At 50.4% G+C, this 19,263-nt stretch overlaps 1 protein-coding gene across 5 annotated transcripts in view; it reads left to right on the top strand.

Moving 5' to 3' along the window:
• Tango2 (transport and golgi organization 2 homolog) overlaps positions 1-19,263 on the top strand; it is a 49,514-nt gene that overhangs the window by 10,599 nt on the left and 19,652 nt on the right. For all 5 annotated transcript variants that reach the window (XM_052158173.1, XM_052158169.1, XM_052158171.1 and 2 more), the window contains one exon: positions 12,451-12,544. In XM_052158173.1, coding sequence (XP_052014133.1) covers positions 12,489-12,544 — 56 coding nt within the window. In that variant the 5' untranslated portion in view covers positions 12,451-12,488. The remainder of the gene's footprint in view (positions 1-12,450; positions 12,545-19,263) is intronic.

The raw sequence follows: 19,263 nt of genomic DNA on the forward strand, positions 1-19,263 counted from the left end.
CCTATTCTGGTGTGTCTGTAACAGTGTACTTACATATAACAATAAATAAATCTTTTAAAAAAAAGAGAAAGAAAAGAAAAGAAGAACTTTGTTAGGAGAAAGGGTCCTGAAGGGGGAGAGCAGACCTCAGGTGCAGAGGAGAGTTTCCTTTGGAAGGATAGCAGCCATGTTTATTACAGTGGGATCTGAGGAGAGATAAACACCTCCAAGTCTCTAAATTCTGGACTAGAGATAACAGCGTGGCCATAGACAATCAGATGGGGCCTTAAAGGGAAGAGAATCTTCCCTTCAAAATATGCCAAACAGAGGCGTTTTATGACTCAGAGTTTCCCGAGAGAGGGTAGGCACACTCCCACAGGGGACTGAGCCCACTTGCCAGAAGCAGAGACTGTACCAGGTAGGGTCATGGCCCAAAATGTCTTGAATTTGAGGTTAGGGGCAATTTTTTTCAAGAAAGAAATTTTGCTGTGATATAAGAGTTTGCTCTCCTAAGCTGAAGGAAGGGTGTGGTAGGTAGGTCATGAACAGACACAGATTCACCAAAAAGGAAGGAACCTCGACTGGAGAATGGGATTCCAGGAAGGGAGGAGGAGCCTCCGCACTCTGCATACTGGGATGGTTCTTAAAACATTATTAGCCAGTGGGCCAGGGATTCCTGGAAAACTGTCTTTCCCAATCTTTTCTGTGTAACTCACCTGTTTTGAGACAGATTGCCTTAGAGTTTTATTGCTCTGAAGGGACACTATGACTACGGCCACTCTTGTAAAGGGAGACACTTACTGGGGCTGGCTGGCTTTCAGGGGTTCAGTCCATTGTCATGGTGGGAAGCGTGGCAGCGTGCAGGAGGTGATGCAGATAAAGCCGCTGAAATGCTATGTCTGGATCCCTGGACAGGAGGAGGAGGCTGTGTGCCACACTGGGTGTGGCTTGACTATAGCGGACCTCAGAACCTGTCCCATGGTGACACACTTTCTCCAACAAGGCCATACCTACAAATAATGCCACTCCCTATGGCCAAACATTCAAATACACGAATCTATGGGGGACTGAATGTATTCAAACAGCCACAGGGGTTCATTGTGTAGACCAGGTTGGCCTTGAACTCAGAGAGCTACCTGCTTCTGATGACTGAATGGCGGGATTAAAGGCATGCTGTCCAGCTTGGCATACACCTTTAATCCCAGTATTTAGGAGACTGAGACAGGCAGATCTGTCATTTTTAGACTAGGCTGGTCTACGTAGTAAATTCTAGGACAGCTTGGGCTATGTAGGAAGACCCTGTCTACAAAAACAAAACAATAGCTCAAACGCAAGCTACTTTCTGGTTTTTAGAACTGGTTGGTTGGACCAGGGATCTGAGCCATGATTCTGAGACAACTTTCACCAACAGCTTTAGAAAACCGGAAGTCCTGAACTTCACATGTGAAGACTCTTCACATCTTGTACAGACTTCTGGCATGGCCCAGGTGTGCCTAATAACATCAGTTGTGTATGGGAGACTCTGAAAGTTTTCCTTCTTGACAGTGACTGCTGTGTCCATGGTGGGGACTGGCAACTTTTTGGAGTTCAGTTCTAGGGCCCCTTCCCCCATCTTCCTGGCTTGTTCAGCAGAGGCACTGCCAGGTCCCGGGTGCTGCTGTTCCTGGACTTCAGCCATCAGAGGCCACACGTGCCTCCTGAGTTTCCATTGTAAGTGGGGCTGGGCCCTACAGGAAGGGAAAGAGCCTGATCCAGTACCTGTTTGCCAGAGCTACCTATACCCTGGTGGTAGAGCTGAAGATGGGGAGGCTCTGTAGCCAATGATAGCTCAGAGAAAGTTGGGGCACTCTCTTAGGTTTGGAAGTCTTGACCATCACAGGACAGAGACCCTCCTTTGTCATCTTGTCTGCATAGAAGGACCTTGGCTGTCCTCAGACACGGAGAGAGCTGTTTAGTGTAGATGTCCATCCATTCATTGTGTATGACCAGCCCCCATATGTTCTAGCAAGTAGGACATACTTGAGAGTGTATACCAGGACCCTGGTTCTGGTCAGGGGAGCGTTCCCATGCAGGCTGTGGAACAGGGCGGGGCTTACGTGCTTTGTACCACATTTCCTCCAGTATCTGCTTAAGGCGTTCTAATTTTCTATAAACATTCTAAAAAAGAATGAAGCTAATGCTAAGTAAGTGTGGAACTGACTACTTTGGAATACTCAGTGTTTATTGCTCAAATCTGTTTTTTCTTTTCCTTTTGGTTTTTCGAGACAGGGTTTCTCTGTGTAGCCCTGGCTGTCCTGGAACTCACTCTGTAGACCAGGCTGGCCTCCAACTCAGAAATCCACCTGCCTCTGCCTCCCAGAGTGCTGGGATTACAGGCGTGCGCCACACCGCCCTGCTTATTACTCAAGTCTGAACTGTCTCCTATTAGGCTCAGTTTCCATGTTCCCTGGCAAATATCACAGTTTTGGGAGAATGTGGAATCTCTAAGAGGTGGGACCTAGTTGCTGAAAATGGGTGTGGTGGCTCATACTTACTTGGGAGGCAAAGGCAACAGTTCTTTGTGAGTTTGAGGCCAGCATGGTCTCATTTGTGAGTTCCATAGTTGAGACCCCCATCTCAAAAAAACAAAACAACACAAAACAACACAAACAACAACTAAAAATAAAAAGAAAGTGGGTCACTGGGGCATTATACCCAAGCAAAGGTCATACCTGGCCCTGGTTTACCTACTGTGTATTTCTTGGTTCTCCATGGCATGAGGGTCCTCTGCCACAGGCTAGGTCATGGACTCCTGCCATGATGGTCAGAAACTATGAGCCAAAATCTTTCTTCCTCAAGTTTCTTTCAGATGTTGTCACGATGAAATAAAAGATACTAATGTAGAAAATTGGCCAGAAAAGATACATTATCTGTTTTGTGACTAAATCTGACCATGGAGTCTTTAAACCTTTGGAACTGTTCCGCAAGGTGAATTTACAAGTTTGGAGATGTGGGCTAGAGAAGCCCCAGAAGGCTTTAAGCTTCGTTCAGTGTTCTGGTATAATTGAATGGGCAGGATGCAGCTAGAAATACAGGTGACAGAGACTGTGCCTCAGGGTTTCAGACGGGCGGAGACTGCACTGAAAGGTAGACTAGCACCGATCTGTTACCTTCTGGCAAATTATTTGTCTATATTCTGTTAGAGCCCTGAAATTTTGAATGAGGCTGTACTCAAAATGGACAGTTGAGTTTGTCAGAGGAGATTTAACCTGGTCTGTAGTGAGATTAGGGGCAAAAGAACAGAAAGATATGAAAAAACATGTAGTTTGGCCAGGAAGGGAGCATGAGCATATTCTAAAGTGTTTGTGAAGTGAGTGGCCAGAGCTGTTAGGGAAATCTTGGGAGGCAGAGGCAGGTGGATCTCTTGAGTTCCGAGTCAGCCTGGCCAACAGAGTGAGTCCTAGAACAGCCAAAGCTACACAGAGAAATCCAGTCTCAAAAAAATAAAAGAAACCGAACAACAAAACCCAGCTACACTTTAGTACCTAAGCTCCAGAGTAGAACACTGAAAACTCATTTCACACCTGAGTGTGAACCCTGCTCAAAGAGTTGAGTCTTGGGGGTAGATCAGGTTCTGTCTTCCTGTTGGAGTAACTTGGTAGATGTGTTAAGAGTTTGGCAAGCAGGTTTCCCTCTTGCCTAGGAAAACAGATTGCTGGATCAGGTATGGCTAAGGAATCTGGGTTGTATTGCTGTTCTGTTGATGCTAAACCCTGTGCTTTAGGACAAGGAGCACCAGACTTAGCAACGGAAATGGGCTTAGGAAGGCTCTTGGAGTCACTAAGGTGTTGCCATGTGGACTTTTTTTTTTTTGGATCTGGTTTTTTTCGAGACAGGGTTTCTCTGTGTAGCCCTGGCTGTCCTGGAACTCACTCTGTAGACCAGGCTAGCCTCGAACTCAGAAATCCGCCTGCCTCTGCCTCCCAGAGTGTTGGGATTACAGGCGAGCACCACCACTGCCCGGCCCATGTGGACTTTTAATGTAGCTGGAGTATGCAGTGTTTTGTGTTCAGGGAGTTGTAAATCTTCTCTGACCGTGCGCATCTGAGAGTTATCGTTGCTGTTATGACAGGAACACCAGGCCTGAAAGCAGACTGGAGAGAAGAAACTTTCTTCTGCTCACACGTCCACATCATAGTCCACCAGCGAAGGAAGTCAGGACAGGAACTCAGACAGGGCAGGAACCGGGAGGCAGGAGCTGATGCAGAGGTCATGGAGGGTGCTGCTGACTGGCTTGTTTCCCATGGCTTGCTCAGCCTGTTTCCATGCAGGACCTAGGAGCACCAGCCCAGGGATGGCTCCACCCACAGTGGGCTGGTTCCTCCCCATCAATCACTAAGAAAAGGCCTTACTGGCTTGCCTCCAGCCTAGTGTCATGGAGTCATCTTCTCAGTTGGGGTCCCTCCTCTCAGATGACTCCAGTTTGTGTTAAGTTGACACAAAACTAGCCAGCACAGTGGGTGAACTCTTCAGTTCTGAGAGCGCAGTCAGCCTTCTTTTGTTATTTTCCTTATTTTCAGAAGGTCTGTTTTCAATTAAAATTTGTTATGGCTCCTGGTTGATAAGGAGCTGCTTAGGGAAGGCAGGGGATCTCAGGACTTCTGTTAGTCAGGGTTCCCTAGAGTCACAGTGTTGTGCCCCTTTTTCCCACCCCCAAAAGACCACCAGGGAGCCAGTTCAGATGCAATTGCGCTAGGGTCTTTTTTTGTTTGTTTGTTTGTTTGTTTGTTTTTATTTTTTTTCCCAGACAGGGTTTCTCTGTGTAGCCCTGGCTGTCCTGGAACTCACTCTGTAGAACAGGCTGGCCTCGAACTCAGAAATCAGCCTGCCTCTGCCTCCTAAGTGCTGGGATTAAAGGTGTGCTCCAGTTCTTGATAGGGTCTTTATTCAAACTTGACCCTGGGCCACTCCACTGGATGGGAGGGAGAAGCCCCAGCCCAGTTTCTTGCAAGCATTTATGAGGCAAGCAGACAAGTCAGGGGGTTTCCAGCTTGGTGCCCATCTGATTGGGGGGGGGGGAGGGCTAGTATGGAATCTGCTGCCCTTTAAAATGCTTGCCTGGTGCTGGGAGCCAAACCATATAAACCTTCCTAAGTAAATATCTTTTAGGTACAACTGTAACTACTTTCCATCTGATTGGTGGGTGTTAGGGAGTGACCTAGAGACACTAGGTGTAAGTTTGGTGGTTAACTGGAGTTCAACTTAGGTCATGTTCTCTAAGATGGGGCCTGAACCCAAGATGGAGTTGGTGTGGTCTCTCAACAGAAGTTGTAAAATGTCTGTAATAGTAAGAGGATTCACTGGAATGACTTATTCACAGACTGCAGTCTTACTAACTCAGCAATGGGCAGCTGTGTATGGGAAGAAGGCCAAGCGTCTAGTAGTTGCTCAGTCCCATGAGGCTAGGTGTCTCATCTGGTCTTCTGTATAAGCTGGAATCCTGAAGAAGGTTCCAGTGCGGGCAAGTAAGTTCAAGCAGGCAAAGAAGAGTGAACCTTCCTTTTTCCTTCATCCCTATGTAGGCCTTATGTAGTAGAGGTGTGGCCCAGATTAAAGGTGTGTACCACCATGCCCGAATTGGAACTTGTTCTGTCCCAGACTGGCCTTGAACTCAGATCTGCTTGTTTCTGTCTCCTGGCATTAAAGGCATGTACCACCTTGCCTGGACCTAAGTTTTTCCTGGGCACTATGCCTCAACATCTGGATCAAAAGAGTGTGTCATCCCATGTCAAGATCTGGGTCAAAAGCCTGGCTCTTCCAGCCTCGAGATCTGGATGACAGGTGAGCCCTCCATTTCTGGACTGTAATTCATTCCAGATGTCGTCAAGGTGACAACCAGGAGGAGCCATCACAGCTTCTCACTGATATTTTATGCATATGAGTGTTTTGCTTGCACGTATGAGTGTGCACTGTATGCATTGCCTGATGCCTGCAGAAGATAAAAGGGTGTCAGACCCCTGGAGTTATGGACAGTTGTACTCCATTATTTAGGTTCTGAGAACTGAACCCAGGTCTTCTACAAGAGCTGTGCATGCTCTGAAACATCAGTCATTTTTTCTTTCTTTCTTTCTTTCTTTCTTTCTTTCTTTCTTTCTTTCTTTCTTTCTTTCTTTCTTTCTTTCTTTCTTTCTTTCTTTCTTTCTTCCTTCCTTCCTTCCTTCCTTCCTTCCTTCCTTCCTTCCTTCCTTCCTTCCTTCCTTTCTTCTTTTTCTTTTTCTTTTCTTTCTTTTTTTTTTTTTTTGGCTCTTGCAGTTTGCTTTTTGATTGAAGCATTTGGGAGCTACTGTAGCCAAGGTCTAAAGGGATCTGGAGGCTTTGTTCTTCAGGCGAGAGCAGAACTTGTCATTGTCCACATGGTGCTGGTTTCACGGGCTTTCAGGATGGATGAATTGCGGGGACACGAGGCTTACTCCTAGAGCAGTGGTTCTCACCCTTCCTAATGCTGTAGCCCTTTAATACAGTTCCTCATGTGCTGACCCCCAATGATAAAATTATTTTTTTTGCTGTTTCATAACTGTAATTTTGCTACTTGTGAATTATGATATAAATATCTGATCTATGAATGAAATATAAAAAATATAAAGGAAGCACTACTGGTCCTGGGTTTTAGGTTTTGGTACCAGATGAATGAAAAAAAGGAAATGAATAGAAAGAACACAAGTGCTCCTAAGGATGATGGAGGAGAAGGTTCATTATCGTGTCGGGGAGTATAGCAGAGTAGGGACTCCTGGGAGAGTCAAGAGTGAGCAGAGCCTCAGCCGTGCCCGTGCGTAGCAGGAGGGGAAGGGAGTATGGAGAGAGGGGACCCAGGAGGCCCAAAGATACAAAGAGAATGGGTAACCAAAATGGTTGGATTATATAGGGAAGAGCAGCCCAGCCCTGGGCTGGAGAATTGGTGTGCCAGCTTAAAGGGCCCTGTAATGTAGTGCGGGGAGATGTTAGAGATCCCCAGAAAAATAGACAGGAGCTGATCCAATGCAATCACAGTAGGGCCTATTTATTCAAGCTAGCTCCGGCCCCTCAGTACACCGCTGTTACACAGGACAGTTTTGGTGATAAAGAGCCCCGAATATCTATTGGGGAAGACTTTATAGTAAGCAGCAAGTTGTGTGTGTGTGTGGGGGGGGGTGTAAGCATCTAATTGGAAAGCTACTGTGGCCTTTAGAATAATCGGCTGGTGCTGGGAATCAAATTGTAAGTTTAATTTCTATTTCCCTCTGCATTGGTGGTAGTTAGGCAGGGGTGGGGCTTGTAACCTGGGGGTCCAGAGATGCTGGTCTTGTTGGGGGAGTTGCGAGCTAGGCTAATGTTTTCCCTACTGAGTTTCTGTCTTACTTTGATCTGATCTTTCCTTATTATGTAGGATGGCTGTGTAGAGTCTGGGTTTTACTAGTTAGATGGCCCATGATCGGGGTACAGGCTCCAACAGCAGAGTTTTCTGGCCTTGTGGGATGTCTTGGTAGAACAAAGGGTAGAGCAAGGCTCTTCGGACCACCTGGGTTCAGTGGCCTGGGCTGTGGAAGCAGGCCCTGCCCATCCTGAGGAATGTGGTAAATAGAGCAGCTCACGGATGTGGAAGGGAGCAAGAAGGCTAGGGTGTCATCAGGAAGCAGGGGCCACTGCATGACCTTAACACTAGGGTACTCTCCTCTCTGAGTCACTGCATGGTGACTTCTTGCAGGGCCACAGTTTTGTTGGTGAAGAAACCCCAAGACCATCTTTACCCAACTGATGCGATAGGATTCAGAGAACTCTAGAGGCCTCTGCATTCATATTTATAGTTTATTACAAGGGATGGGTATAGATTAAAATAAACAATAGAAAAAGGACTGAGCAAAGAATTTAGGCCAGACCGGGCACAGGTTCCTATTTGCCATTCTCAGTGGAACTGGGTGCCCCTGCTCAGTTCTCAGCAGTGCTGGCTGAAGAGCACACATGGGATTTTCCAGCCTGAGAACCTGCCAGCCTGGGTAGCCATGGTTTTAGTTTACTAGGACTTGATTATGTGGAATTGGCAGATTTCTGGCCTGTGTGTCTGACTTTTTGTAGTATCCAGCTGATAACTACATATCCCAAGGCCACCGTCACAAGTCATAGTAACAGACCCTACCTGGCATTGCCCAAGGCTTTGTGTCAATGAGGACTCTTTCCCCAAGAAGGACATTCCAAAGAGACTGTTGGGGTATACAGGATGTGGGTAGCCCGGGTGTCCTGCACTCAGCCTGCACAGTACACACCTTGGCTGCCGATGAGCCCGAGTACACAGGTGTGCTTGTATTGGTGGAGACCACCCCCAGGAAATGGGGTGCTCGATTTTTCTATACAGGCCAAGGACATAGTGTGAGCCCTCTGTCCAGTGACAGGTGGGTGTGAGATGTGGGTACGCTGGGCTCTTTTTGCACTTGTAACTTTGAGAACCATCTGACCTGGGTGCCAGTCCCCAAGCTAGAGCCTACTCTCACCATCCCGGTGCTTGCTCCGTGCTTTCCAGAGGCGCCCTCAAGACTGAAGCCCTGTCTGGCTCAGCAGGACCCCCACTCTCCTCCATTTTCACAAATGCTTTTGTTTTTTTTTTTTCCATTTTATTGTTATGTATATGGGTGTTTTTCCTGCATGTATGTCCATGTACCACATGTGTGCAGTAACCAGGGAGCCCAGAAAAGGCATTGGACTCTCTGAAACTGGAGTTACAGATGGTTGTGAGCCACCTTGTGCATGCAGGGAAATGAACCCAGGCTCTCTGAAGAGTAGCCAGTGCTCTTAACCACTGAGCCATCTCCCCAGCCGGGGAATTTTATTTTATAATCTCTCTCCATTGTAACTGACATCTGGCCTCAAGCATTCCTAGAATTTTTATGACTCTGGTTACTCTGGCTGTTTGGACTGCCAAGAACAGAAATTCTACAGAAAACCCACTAGCTGATAAGCCCAGAAAAGGCAAGGTAGAATTATCCCGAGGAAAGCCAGGCACATCTCTCCCCAGGGACAGGGCCCTCATGCACAGCCTTATGGCCTTTAGGGACCCCTGTGGTACATGTGCTCTGTTATGGTCCCATGGCTCTGCTGGTCCAGAGAGCATGGGAAGTGTCTGGTGTGCTCAGGGGTGTTGGCCCTGTGAGGTGGTTTTGACTCTCTACATACCTACTTTGTCTGTACAGAGTGTGAACAGAAGGCTAGGGAACGGGCACAGGGCTGCTCTCAGCCCACAGGTGGACAAGAAAGGGGTTAAAGAAGCAGCACGTCAGAGGGGACCTCACCAGAGGGGACCTCGCCAGGCCCTGAAAAGAGTGTCAGCTCCATGGGTGCAGGGTTGGAGATGCCTGGCAGTCACAGAGGCTTGCCAGAGCTTCCTGGAGAAAACATCTGGGGTTAGGTAAAGGCAGAATCTGTTATGGGAGAGGTGTATCAGGAAAGGTATGAGGAATAATTTGCTGGCCAGAGATGGCAGAGGGACTGTGGGGCAGCGGGCCTGGCTTGAGTGGGGGGTGAGGGATTGGAGAGAAAGGCAGTTCCTGATGGTCCCCTCCCAGGGGCTGGCTTTCCTCTGGTCCTTCTCTCCCAATGACTGCGTCTTCATCGATGCTGCAGCCCAGAGCTCTGACAGCACCTCCAACTCCAGGCTGCCTGGAGACACGTGGATGACCTTCCTGTGGACCTTGGAGCCCTCCCTAATTCTCTAACCTAGAGGGCTGGTCCGCTAGGGCCAGCTAGGATCGAGGGCCTGCAGCTGAACTGGAGAAATACCCTTGATCTGGCTGTGTCTGCTGATAGCTGCCTCTGCCAGGGGCCCTGCCCAGCAGCTGGGTACACAGCCTAGGGAGGACCAAAGGAGTCTAAGAGCCTCTTGCCTGACACCAGCAGCTGATAGAAGGGCAGTAGGTCCGAGGTCCAGCACCAAGTCAGTTCTTTGCCCTGGTTCTTTGCCTCTGGATAAATGCTGAACTGTCTCATTAGCTGTGTCCAGTCTGGTCTTAGATTTATCACTGCACTGTCTCACACACGCATACACACACACACACACACACACCACACACTCGTATACCCACACACTCACACACTCACACTCCCCACAGTACTGTTGGCCTTCATAGTCTCTATGGCTGTCATTTTTCAAAGAACTCTGTAAAGGTTCCCTTTTGTACTTTGATTCCTGGTTTTCTCTCTTGCTTTTTCTATCCCATAACTGTTTTCCTGGCTGCTTTTGTTTTTCTAGAATGGCTAGTCTGGGATAAGCATATCAATCATTCTTAATTGCCAAGTTCACTGAATTTTAGGGTTCTTTATCCTGCAGTGTGGCTCTGTCCCTGCTTTATGGAATGCTAGGTATGCCATAATTTCTTTTAGAACAGCCTCATTTTATTTTATTTTATTTTATTTTATTTTATTTTATTTTATTTTATTTTATTTTATTTTATTTTATTTTATATGTATGAATGTGTGGCCTGCATGTGTGTGTGTGTGTGTTCACCATATGTGTTCCTGGACCCATGGAGGCCAGAATAGACCCTCTAAGACTGGAGTTAGAGATAGTTGTGAACTGCTGGGTGGGTGCTGGGAATTGAACCTGGGTCCTCTGGAAGAGCAGCCAGTTTTCTCAGTTGCTAAGCCATCACCCCAGCTTCTTCCTTTGTATTTTTGAAATTTTATGAATGATTATTGTTATATGTGGCTGTGGGCCTACATGTCACAGCATACTTGGGGAGGTTAGATGACAACTGACATCTTTCCTTTTATGTGTGAGTTCCCGGGGTTGAGCTCCAGCCCCCCACTCACCCTGCTTTCCTCTTTTATTATCCACACTAGCCGCTGGCTTCTTAGCGTGCCGCCTGTTCTAGGGTAGACCTTTTATGTAGCTTTGACGCATACTTCTCTGGAGGTTGCTGGACTCCAGGCTCCAATTTGCCAGCTACTTTGAGACAGATGTTGTGGCGCTGTCACAGAAAGCTGAACCTGCTTGCTTCCTGGGGCTCTAAGGCAAGATGTAGCTGTGACAGGCTGTGTCCTGAGCCGCTGCACCAATGGTGGTGCAGGCCCGCTTTCGTGGCAGTCCACAGAAGCTTCATTTCATAGACCCAAGAATTAGAATTGCCAGTGTCTGTCACAGGGACACCCTTGGTGTCCCTGGAGCTAGGGCTTCTTTCAAGGCTGTAGTGGCTTTTAGGATTCCTGAAGAAGGGAGCGACAGCTGCCTGTAGGTCTCATCCCGAGCTTTCTGCTGCTGTGCCCCAGGGAGGCTTTGAAGGCCCTCATCTAGGGTGAGCCCTGCATAGCTGGGCTCATGAGTACACTCGGGGCACGTGTAGAAACTAGGCTGGGTTCTGGGTGTGTTGTGCTGCTCTCCTACAAGGAGGGCATCAACGGCCTGACCCACAGATCCATCTTTATGTATGCTGCCTCTTGGGAAGCACCACCTAGGACCAAGGCCACTGCACAAACCCTCTCCAACCTGAGAGTGAGCACAACCTTACCTGACCCCGAGGGCCTCAAAGGTAGGACACCAGCTACCCTGACCTCTGAGGCATCTTCTGTTTGTGATGTGGTGGTCTCCTCTAGACATACATGTGCTCACAAAGACACCACGCACAAATACACACGGACATGTCTGCAACATGACACTCATGATCCTACACTTCGGCACCTCAGCAAACTCATGTCTACCCTCCACTCGCTGCTTGGCTCCCTCAGTGCTGGAAGAGTTTCTTGGCTGTCCCAGGTTTCATTTGCAGGCATTAGCTGTGTCCTGGAACCATGACACTAAAAATCACTGTACTTGTGTATGTTTCAGGGGTCCTGGGGTCTGCTTTCTAGAGCTGATGCATAGAGATCAGCTCTGATCCCAGGACTAGAAATAGGGGAATGCCTTCTGGACCTCAGAGGCTCTGGGGCATGGGGTCCTTGCGCCAAGGGATTGTATAGGTAGTCCATGTTTACCCGGCGGCGCCCAGGTGTATGTGCACGTGCTTGGCACTGCCTTCTGCCTACCAGTGTGGGTATGCAGAACCATTAGGTCCTGTGGGTGGGCGTGTGTGTTAGGTAAAGGCCTGAGGGGACACGTGTCACAGTTCATCCCAGGAGAGTGGGTCCTGACGCCTGATGCGAAGGTCTCTCCCTCTGTGGGTCCTGGCAGCGCTTGGTGCTCCTGCAGGGGAGGAGAGGACTTTTTCTTCCTTTACTCCAGCTTCACAAGTGGTTCCTATCGCTGCTGCCGCCCCCCTTCCAGCACCCACTTGCCACCCCGTGTGGCATGTCAGGGTATGGGAGTGTCATGGTGGTGGACTTACTAGCTGATGCTGATGGGCCCAGGTGAGGGGAGGTGTGTGTTATGTCACCAAGCGTCTGGTGCTCACCAGCCCAGCCCCACTCACTGATGGAGACATCTGCAAGGCCCGCTGACACTGCTCTTCACAGCTCACTATTCTCCTTTTCCCACAGACCTTGTGACCGTGTGAGCAAAGCCACCCTTGCAACCCATGTGCATCATCTTCTTTAAGTTTGATCCTCGTCCTGTTTCCAAAAATGCATACAGGTAATGAGCTTCCTTGTTCTGCCCCTGCCGCGCTGCTCCAGGCCCGGGGTCCGTGGCTGCTGCTCACCCCGGGGTGCCACGTGTGCAGGAGACAAGGGCAGGCTGCAGGGTGTGTGCCAGCCTCTGAATAACCGGGTCTTGGTCTCTGGAGGCCTGCAGACACCCTGCATCCGCCCGGTCCAGCTGTTGTGCACAGTGGCTGCTTAGCATGGGGTGCTGGGAGGAACAGGGCTTAGAGCTAATGTGCAGGCGTGTCAAGACAGAGGGATGGGCTGCGATTAGGGTCACACCTGCAGACCTAGGGTCACACCTGACAGTGAGGGACGCTGCTGGCATGGGTTGGGTGAGATGTCTGACTGCTGGCAGATTGAGGAAAGCATCCATGGGTTTTAGCTGGAGTAACTGAGTACCAGCCAAGGACATGGGAAACAGCAGGCAGAGGAGGGACCTAGGGGCCAGCCCTCCTGCTCTTCCCCTGCAGGTGCACTCACGGCCTCAGCCCCTTGGTTCTTCAGCACATGCCAGGATCCGTTTGTCCATGTAAAGCACAAGGCAGAAATCTAACCCACAACTGGAAATGGACTCCTCTCGTACGTTTGTCGGCAGCATTTTCAAAATTTTAGGATGTGTTCCAGAAACAAGTAGTTACAGTGAGGTTCTCCTGTTGAGTCACTTTGCAGAATGCCTTGCACAACGGCTGAGTTCCCTCATTTCAGTCTAGGGAATAGGATGTAGACACTCAGCACTTTCTCTTCTACAGAGGACAGGCAGCAGAGTTGGATCAGGCTAGAGGAGGTGTTTCTAGTGCTCTGGCAGAAGAGTCAGGGTCCGTTCTGCAGATGGAGTCTTGCGAGGAGAATGAGGAACAGCTGGTCACATCACGGGGTTATCTGGCAAGAACTGAACAGAGTGATGAATTCCCGAGGATCGGATGTGAGAAGCAGGCACTACACTGTCCGCACAGAGCAGCGTCCGACCTGTTATTCTCATACTACGATCCACAGCAGGGCTACTGCAGAGGTCACGTGGTACTCACAACTGTATGGAACTTGAGTTCCAGGGAATCCGGTGCCCTCTCCTAGCCTCCACAGACACCAGGCACTCCAGTGATACACAAATATATATGTAGACTAAGCAGGCATACACATATAATTAAATGGGAGGGCTATGGATGGCACAGTTGTAACTCCCTAATGGCCAAGATGTCCTTCCAGTGTCATCCTGCTAGATCTTGCTGGAGTCTGCCTTCTAAAGTACCTAAAGCTTGACATTGGTCACAGAGCGGGTGCTTGCCCATTGGTGGCACTTCTATCATGCGTTGCTGGAGCTAAGACAAGTAGAGTACAGGTCTCAGGAGCCTCCTGCCTGTGAGAGTGCTCTGTGTGTCTCCAGCACCTTCTGCTAAAGCCTAACTGCACCAGCGACAAAGTTGGGCTTCATTTCTGCAGCGTAGGCAGTATAAGGTGGCTGTGAGCCTCACTGCAGCGTAGGCAGTAAAGGGTGGCTGTGAGCCGTCACTGCAGCGTAGGCAGTATAGGGTGACTGTGAGCCGTCACTGCAGCGTAGGCAGTATAGGGTGGCTGTGAGCCTCACTGCAGCGTAGGCAGTAAAGGGTGACTGTGAGCTGTCACTGCAGCGTAGGCAGTATAGGGTGGCTGTGAGCCTCACTGCAGCATAGGCAGTATAGGGTGGCTGTGAGCCTCACTGCAGCGTAGGCAGTATAGGGTGGCTGTGAGCCTCACTGCAGCATAGGCAGTATAGGGTGGCTGTGAGCCTCACTGCAGCGTAGGCAGTATAGGGTGGCTGTGAGCTGTCACTGCAGCATAGGCAGTATAGGGTGGCTGTGAGCCTCACTGCAGCATAAGCAGTATAGGGTGGCTGTGAGCTGTCACTGCAGCGTAGGCAGTATAGGGTGACTGTGAGCTGTCACTGCAGCGTAGGCAGTATAGGGTGGCTGTGAGCCGTCACTGCAGCGTAAGCAGTATAGGGTGGCTGTGAGCTGTCACTGCAGCATAGGCAGTAAAGGGTGGCTGTGAGCTGTCACTGCAGCGTAGGCAGTATAGGGTGGCTGTGAGCCGTCACTGCAGCGTAGGCAGTATAGGGTGGCAGTGAGCTGTCACTGCAGCGTAGGCAGTATAGGGTGGCTGTGAGCCTCACTGCAGCGTAGGCAGTATAGGGTGGCTGTGAGCCTCACTGCAGCGTAGGCAGTATAGGGTGGCTGTGAGCCTCACTGCAGCGTAGGCAGTATAGGGTGGCTGTGAGCCTCACTGCAGCGTAGGCAGTAAAGGGTGACTGTGAGCTGTCACTGCAGCGTAGGCAGTATAGGGTGGCTGTGAGCCTCACTGCAGCGTAGGCAGTAAAGGGTGACTGTGAGCTGTCACTGCAGCGTAGGCAGTATAGGGTGGCTGTGAGCCTCACTGCAGCGTAGGCAGTATAGGGTGACTGTGAGCCTCACTGCAGCGTAGGCAGTAAAGGGTGACTGTGAGCCGTCACTGCAGCGTAGGCAGTATAGGGTGGCTGTGAGCCGTCACTGCAGCGTAGGCAGTATAGGGTGGCTGTGAGCCTCACTGCAGCGTAGGCAGTAAAGGGTGACTGTGAGCTGTCACTGCAGCGTAGGCAGTATAGGGTGGCTGTGAGCCTCACTGCAGCGTAGGCAGTAAAGGGTGGCTGTGAGCCTCACTGCAGCGTAGGCAGTATAGGGTGGCTGTGAGCCTCACTGCAGCGTAAGCAGTATAGGGTGGCTGTGAGCCGTCACTGCAGCGTAGGCAGTATAGGGTGACTGTGAGCCGTCACTGCAGCGTAGGCAGTAAAGGGTGGCTGTGAGCCTCACTGCAGCATAGGCAGTATAGGGTGGCTGTGAGCCTCACTGCAGCGTAGGCAGTATAGGGTGGCTGTGAGCCTCACTGCAGCGTAGGCAGTAAAGGGTGACTGTGAGCTGTCACTGCAGCGTAGGCAGTATAGGGTGGCTGTGAGCCGTCACTGCAGCGTAGGCAGTATAGGGTGACTGTGAGCTGTCACTGCAGCGTAGGCAGTATAGGGTGGCTGTGAGCCGTCACTGCAGCGTAGGCAGTATAGGGTGGCTGTGAGCTGTCACTGCAGCGTAGGCAGTAAAGGGTGGCTGTGAGCCGTCACTGCAGCGTAGGCAGTATAGGGTGGCTGTGAGCTGTCACTGCAGCGTAGGCAGTAAAGGGTGGCTGTGAGCCGTCACTGCAGCGTAGGCAGTATAGGGTGGCTGTGAGCTGTCACTGCAGCGTAGGCAGTAAAGGGTGACTGTGAGCCGTCACTGCAGCGTAGGCAGTATAGGGTGGCTGTGAGCCGTCACTGCAGCGTAGGCAGTATAGGGTGGCTGTGAGCCTCACTGCAGCGTAGGCAGTAAAGGGTGACTGTGAGCTGTCACTGCAGCATAGGCAGTATAGGGTGGCTGTGAGCCTCACTGCAGCATAGACAGTATAGGGTGGCTGTGAGCCTCACTGCAGCGTAGGCAGTATAGGGTGGCTGTGAGCCTCACTGCAGCGTAGGCAGTATAGGGTGGCTGTGAGCTGTCACTGCAGCGTAGGCAGTATAGGGTGGCTGTGAGCCTCACTGCAGCGTAGGCAGTATAGGGTGGCTGTGAGCTGTCACTGCAGCGTAGGCAGTAAAGGGTGACTGTGAGCTGTCACTGTAGCATAGGCAGTAAAGGGTGGCTGTGAGCTGTCATTGCAGCGTAGGCAGTAAAGGGTGACTATGAGCTGTCACTGCAGCGTAGGCAGTAAAGGGTGACTGTGAGCTGTCACTGCAGCGTAGGCAGTAAAGGGTGACTGTGAGCTGTCACTGCAGCATAGGCAGTATAGGGTGGCTGTGAGCCTCACTGCAGCGTAGGCAGTATAGGGTGGCTGTGAGCCTCACTGCAGCGTAGGCAGTAAAGGGTGGCTGTGAGCCTCACTGCAGCGTAGGCAGTATAGGGTGGCTGTGAGCCTCACTGCAGCATAGGCAGTAAAGGGTGACTGTGAGCCGTCACTGCAGCGTAGGCAGTAAAGGGTGGCTGTGAGCTGTCACTGCAGCGTAGGCAGTATAGGGTGACTGTGAGCCTCACTGCAGCGTAGGCAGTAAAGGGTGACTGTGAGCTGTCACTGCAGCGGAGGCAGTAAAGGGTGACTGTGAGCTGTCACTGCAGCGTAGGCAGTAAAGGGTGGCTGTGAGCCGTCACTGCAGCGTAGGCAGTATAGGGTGGCTGTGAGCTGTCACTGCAGCGTAGGCAGTAAAGGGTGACTGTGAGCTGTCACTGCAGCGTAGGCAGTAAAGGGTGACTGTGAGCTGTCACTGCAGCGTAGGCAGTAAAGGGTGACTGTGAGCTGTCACTGCAGCATAGGCAGTATAGGGTGGCTGTGAGCCTCACTGCAGCGTAGGCAGTATAGGGTGGCTGTGAGCCTCACTGCAGCGTAGGCAGTAAAGGGTGGCTGTGAGCCTCACTGCAGCATAGGCAGTAAAGGGTGACTGTGAGCCGTCACTGCAGCATAGGCAGTAAAGGGTGACTGTGAGCTGTCACTGCAGCATAGGCAGTATAGGGTGACTGTGAGCTGTCACTGCAGCATAGACAGTAAAGGGTGGCTGTGAGCTGTCACTGCAGCGTAGGCAGTATAGGGTGGCTGTGAGCCTCACTGCAGCGTAGGCAGTAAAGGGTGGCTGTGAGCCTCACTGCAGCGTAGGCAGTAAAGGGTGGCTGTGAGCCTCACTGCAGCGTAGGCAGTATAGGGTGGCTGTGAGCCTCACTGCAGCATAGGCAGTAAAGGGTGACTGTGAGCCGTCACTGCAGCGTAGGCAGTAAAGGGTGGCTGTGAGCTGTCACTGCAGCGTAGGCAGTATAGGGTGACTGTGAGCCTCACTGCAGCGTAGGCAGTAAAGGGTGACTGTGAGCTGTCACTGCAGCGTAGGCAGTAAAGGGTGACTGTGAGCTGTCACTGCAGCGTAGGCAGTAAAGGGTGGCTGTGAGCTGTCACTGCAGCGTAGGCAGTATAGGGTGGCTGTGAGCCTCACTGCAGCGTAGGCAGTATAGGGTGGCTGTGAGCCTCACTGCAGCGTAGGCAGTATAGGGTGGCTATGAGCCGTCACTGCAGCGTAGGCAGTATAGGGTGGCTGGTCACTCGCTAGGCTGAGACTTGGCATGGCCCCTTCTTGCTCTCCTCAGCCCTTAGGTTCAAGCAAACTTTCCCGCACCAACAAAAACAAAGTTGGGCTGGAGAGATGGTTCAGCTGGTAAGAGCACCGACTGCTCTTCCAAAGGTCATGAATTCAAATCCCAGCATCCACATGGTGGCTCACAACCATCCATAAAGAGATCTTACACCCTCTTCTGGCTGTCTAAAGACAGCTACAGTGAACTTACATATAATAAATCAATAAATATTTTAAAAAAAAGAGTTAAATCTATTTAAAAAAAAACAAAACAAAAACAAAGTTGTGTTTCTGGTTAGGGTGACACAGCCTAACAGTTCTGCAGTCTTGGGTGATATTGAATCTTAGGTTTGGCCAGAGCCCACTTGATAGTTTGTTCCTTGAAGACCACCTGCAGGTAAAATTAAAACAGGAAGAAAGAAAGATAAGGAACTGGCAAGTGGGATCTAGTGAGATGGCTCAGCGGTTAAGAGCCCTGTCAGCTCTCCCAATTTCTAGCAACCACATGGTGGCTCACAACCATCTATCAGGGGATGTGATGCCCTCTTCTGGCATTTGGGTGTCCATGCAGCAGAGCATGCATGCAATAAATTTAAAAAATTTATTTAAGGAAGGAAAAGGGAGAGGCATATGCACATCACATACAGCAGGGAGTGAAGTCCTATGTGAGCCAATTATGGCTGCACACAGTGGACCCAGGCAGGACAAGGCAGATGGGAAGGAGGACGGGGACACCCAGCACAGGTCGCGCTGCTACCATCCCGTCCCGGGGTCATCCTGGACTCACTGGTTTCCTTTCAACCAGGCTCAGCTGTTAACAGATCCACACTGAGACATGGTCTGAAATCCTTGTCCAGCTTTGGGTGACTGCAGTTCACCTGTCTCTGCTGGGAGAGGCCATGCCTCAGTAAGCCTAGTCTATGGGGGCGATCTGTGGTACTCAACAGTCACCACCGGGGCCTCACTGCAAGACTGCAAGACACTGGTCATCTAGTTAGTCTGAGACCCTGGGGACCAACCTTGACCCAAACAGCTATAACACCGGTATTCCCAGCAGTGGGGGGTGGGGGGATTGAGCAGGAGGGTCAGGAGGAGGTCAGGGCTGGTGTGGGCAACATGGAACTCTGAGAAAACAGATTGACCATGAAGCCAGGCTTGGTCCTCAGGTCACACACCTGAGGCTGTTACAGATGGCTATGAATAGGAGAAAAGTCTCCTAACGTCAAACTACCAAGGGCACAGATACTTGACTAGGGCTACTGTGGTGGTTTGAATGGTAATGATGCCATAGGCTAATGTGTTGGGATGCTTGGATCCCAGTTGGTGGAACTGTTTTGTAGGGATTAGGACTTATGGCCTTGTTAGAAGATATGTATCACTGGGGGTGAGATTTGAGGTTTCAAAGACTTGAGCCACTCCCACTAATTCATTTCTGTCCCCAGCTTGTGATTAAGCTGTAAGGTCTCAATGTTCCTGCCAGTGTGCCTTGGCTTGGCCATCATGAATTCTCACCCTCTGAAACTGTAAACCCCAAATTAAACACTTCCTTTTATAAGTTGCTTTGGTCA

The sequence above is a fragment of the Apodemus sylvaticus genome, chromosome 15, assembly GCF_947179515.1.
Source record: "Apodemus sylvaticus chromosome 15, mApoSyl1.1, whole genome shotgun sequence".
Taxonomy (NCBI): Eukaryota; Metazoa; Chordata; class Mammalia; order Rodentia; family Muridae; genus Apodemus; species Apodemus sylvaticus.